This window comes from Mesitornis unicolor, unplaced genomic scaffold (assembly GCF_000695765.1).
Source record: "Mesitornis unicolor isolate BGI_N332 unplaced genomic scaffold, ASM69576v1 scaffold10708, whole genome shotgun sequence".
Classification (NCBI taxonomy): Eukaryota; Metazoa; Chordata; class Aves; order Mesitornithiformes; family Mesitornithidae; genus Mesitornis; species Mesitornis unicolor.
The window spans coordinates 74,822-78,943 of NW_010202550.1; the positions used below are offsets into that span (position 1 = coordinate 74,822).

General features: G+C 37.1%; 1 protein-coding gene across 1 annotated transcript in view; it reads left to right on the plus strand.

Annotated features, from left to right (window-relative positions):
• The window catches only part of MPP7 (membrane protein, palmitoylated 7 (MAGUK p55 subfamily member 7)), a 68,342-nt gene extending 66,391 nt beyond the window's left edge, over positions 1 to 1,951 (plus strand). Inside the window, exons 14-15 of the mRNA XM_010190433.1 lie at positions 306 to 449; positions 1,772 to 1,951. Coding sequence (XP_010188735.1) covers positions 306 to 449; positions 1,772 to 1,951 — 324 coding nt within the window. The remainder of the gene's footprint in view (positions 1 to 305; positions 450 to 1,771) is intronic.
• The last annotated feature ends 2,171 nt before the right edge of the window (positions 1,952 to 4,122 follow it).

Below are 4,122 nucleotides of genomic sequence, written 5' to 3' on the forward strand. Positions count from 1 at the left end.
ATGTGTGGAACTTTTCCTCCCCTCCATCCCCCTACTGCTGGTGGCACTGCTGTGCGCAGCCCAGCCTTTGCTGGACTCATGGGGTTCTCCAGCAGCCCCAGTGGAAGTGGAGTTTTCTTTCCATTCATGTGAAAATTCTCCTTACGTGAATCAGTGCCAGTCACCAGAGTGGGATGGCAGTGAATGAAAAATAGCTGCCTAGAAGTGCTGTGTGGGTTTATTTTGGTTAGTGAAGAGTTTCTTTTATTTCGGTAAATTCCATTGTGCAAAACAAACTAATTAATTAAAACCTTTCCTGTTCCCAGACAGTGAAACACTTACGGACATATGAATTTAAACCATTTGTTATATTTATAAAGCCTCCATCACTTGACCGTTTGAGAGAGACCAGAAAAAATGCCAAGATTATTTCAAGTAAAGATGATAGAGGAACTGCAAAACCCTTTACAGTAAGTCTGTTCAGACGTGGTAAAACTTGAGAACTTGGTCAGAGTTTTGTTGTAGTGGTTTACCTTGAAAGTAAAGGTGATCCCTGATCTCATCGACCCTACTTCTCAGAGCTTATGCATAGTATCTTGTTTCCCCGCCTCTCTCACATCACAGATTTACTGTGTTTTTTTCGTTGTTTGATATGCTCGTGGGTATTTACATTTTCGTGGTCCTCTGATCTTATGTCATTGAAGAACGCCCGCAACGCAACTATATTTTTGTGAGAAATCATACAGTGGATTTCCTTTAAAATTTGCATGTGGGCTTAGATGTTTCTATTCAAATGTAAGAACTTCCTTGTTTTACTAAGTGTACTATTTAGTTTAAATTTAGAGAAAAGCTCAAATGTAAAGCATCAATTTAAAAAGTAAATGCTACTGTAATAAAAAGCCCATATTTGTGGATAAGAGAAAAAAAAATTAAAATGTTTGTCATAAATCAGAAAAAAATACTAGATTACCCAACAGGAACTTATTTACTTCCTTGAAATACAATGAAATCATATTTTAATTGAAGCTAAAGCAAAGCTGATCATCATTAGACTTTTTATCTACATTTACAATGTGTGGCATTTTCCCTCATTCAGATGTTATTTAGAGTTTTTTAGATTTTGTTTCAAACTGAGTCACGATGTATTCACAGACTGCATCTGTGTAGAATATGCATTTTAAATAATCTGGAAATAATGTGCTATAAGAATATGCTCTATGGTTAAAATATAAGAGGAGTTCGTTCTGAAGTGCAAACTTCAGGACATTGCTTAGTTAGAACAGGTTTAATGTCTCAAGAGTTTTGTAAACAAATTCCTAAGATTTGTTTCCCTCCAAACATGAAGAGAAATCCACTGAGCCAGGTCAAGCCAGGCACAGGAAGACAGCTCCTACCAAGCTCTTAAAAGAATAAATACTGCTTTGTAATATATCGCATGCTAATAGCAAGCTGGGACTTTAGTAACAAAGCTTTAAATGTGTCATCAAAGTAAACAGCTAGAAACATTTTATGCTGGTACTGCTAAAAGAAAAAGTCCATGTAATTACCATGCAGTGCCTGATTGTGTGGCTTCAAGGGGAGGGATGAAAGAGTTGTCTGTTGAGCAAAGTCTACTTGTGAGAATGCACTCTGAGATCACTTGCAACAGTAATTTCTGGGTTTTTTTTTCTTATTAAAAGTAACTTCCGTCTCCTGGTGAGATGAGAAAAAAGCAAATAACTTTGCATTGACCGTAGAATGAGTTTATGTGATGTTGCTGTGGACTGACTATGCCTTGCACTTGTCTTACTAGGAAGAAGATTTTCAAGAAATGATAAAATCTGCCCATGTGATGGAAAGCCAGTATGGGCACCTTTTCGATAAGGTGATAGTCAACGATGACCTCGCTACAGCTTACCGTGAGCTTAAAACAACATTTGACAGGCTGGAGACCGAGACCTTCTGGGTTCCTGTCAGCTGGCTCCATTCATAACTCTGAGAAGGGACAAAACATCTGCTGTTGTCTCAGCATCTAAATGTGGGGCATGGTTAGGCATTACTCAGCAGTCGTTTTCTCAGTAGGAGGGAGGGCTTTCTAACTCTACCTGCACAGCAGGGACACTCTTCGTGCACTTAAAACTGGTCTTGTTTTCCTGTGTCTTCAATCCTCCTGCCCACACTTTTGGGGCAGAGCAGTCATATTAAACCAAAGTCTTACTGTGCTCCATAAAGTGAGCGAGTACTAATGTAACAAAACTGCCAAACACCTCTATCGTCATCTGTGTATTTCCAAGGTAAGCTTTCTTAGCAGAGAGTGCAGAAGATACTAATTAATACTGGGGAGCAGCACTTTGGGGGTTTTAAGTGTAACTGCTCCCATACACATGCACATCAGCACTTGGAAGTTACTACCCCTTAAGTGCTTGAGAGAATTGAAACAGGCAAAAGTGACCAACATTTTTATGAGGAAGACATCGTAGTTTTAATTACATATCAAGATAAGTGTTTTTACTTTTCTAAATGTGAGCTTTGTCTTAAATGTACAGAGTGATTTTAGTATTCCTTTGCACTTACACAGACATGGAAAGAAAGATTTATTCAGTGGCTTAATTGTTAAATACTCTGCCATGAGCATGAATGGATTGAAAATATTTTCATGCATGCTTTGTGGCACAAAGAAAACACACGGGAATATTTATTTAAATAATGAAAAAAGTGTGTTACTGTGTACATAACTTCAAAGACTTTGGGATTAATCGTCTGTAAAATCAGTGGCAAAGTGATATGAATAGCAGCAGAATAGCAAGTAACTTTTTTTTTCCCTTTAAATAGATTTCAACATTTTTGGCATCCCTTAGAACAGTTTTCCCATCAGAAATTTTCAAGAAATTATCAAGGAAACTTTGGAGATCTGGAAAGCAATTGCAAGAGATTAGTTCTTTTTATTGTTTAGCATGTAGAGATACTTTGTAGTAGTATGGCAGATATTTTGTCTCCACCCAAAAATAATGTTGTAAACTTCACTGTAAAAAGTATTCTTGTCACTGGTCAGACACAGTTGGAAACCTCATTTTAAAACGTCATGTGGCGGTGTAAGCAAATGTATAATAGATTATGTATTTTTAATATAGATAATTTGTTACTTTTCTTTATTTACTACTGATATGCAGGAAATGAGTACATCTGTAAAGACCAAGTAACACCTCTGTGTTGTGTTGTGAATGTGTCTTGTAAGTCCCAAATGTGTATAGGAACTTGCTGACTTCAGATCATCCCATCTGTGGCATTCAAGCAGGAAACCGTGATTTCATGTTAATCTGTAGAGAGAATAGAGCTGTCTTGTTTAAAGAAAAAAGAATTTAGTGAAACTTTATATATATATATATATATATGAAAGGGTTGAAAAGGGATGTTAAGTTTTTAAATTTCTTGTCAATGTGATCATTTACTGAGGAGTTTACTAAGTCTGTAATTTGAAACACTGTCTCTGTAAATGGAGCTCAACATTCCATGTAAATATTTTATTTCAGTTCATACACTGATAAAGCCATCAGATTTTGCAGTTTTATTCTAAATGTGTATTTAATGTGTGGGTCATTGCATTTGGCTTAGAGTCATATAAAATAAATGAAATGCAAGTAACAACAGCAGAGTCCCTGGGAGTCTGGAAATGTTTATGCAAGAGTTACAGATGTACTGAATCCCAGTACGGATACACGCTCTGCTTGAACAGCTATAAGGTAACTTTTGTCGAATTTCACTGTTTTCCTGGTGGACTTAAACTCTTTTGTAACATAAATAGAAATTTGTTGATTAAATTAATTGCATAGAGATTATGAGAGTCGAGAAAATGTTTTCTATTTTTTTAATTACTGAAAATCAAGCTATTTTTCAGGGATCTGGAATTCAGCAGGTCTGTCTGCCCTTGCCTGCGAGACGCCAAGTGCCCTTGCCATCTCTTGCAATGAACCCAAACTGAGAGGGCACTCGGCATCTCACAGGATCTGGCTGTTTCCAACAAGAGGGCCTTTAGTCCTTACCGAAACACTCTTGACACTGCTTCTAACCTGGGCTGTCTCAGAACATCAGTGTACAGTAACACTCACGTAAGGGACCTGCTTTTCTCTTTAAGAAATAGATGCTAGAATAATCTGCAAGCTCCCC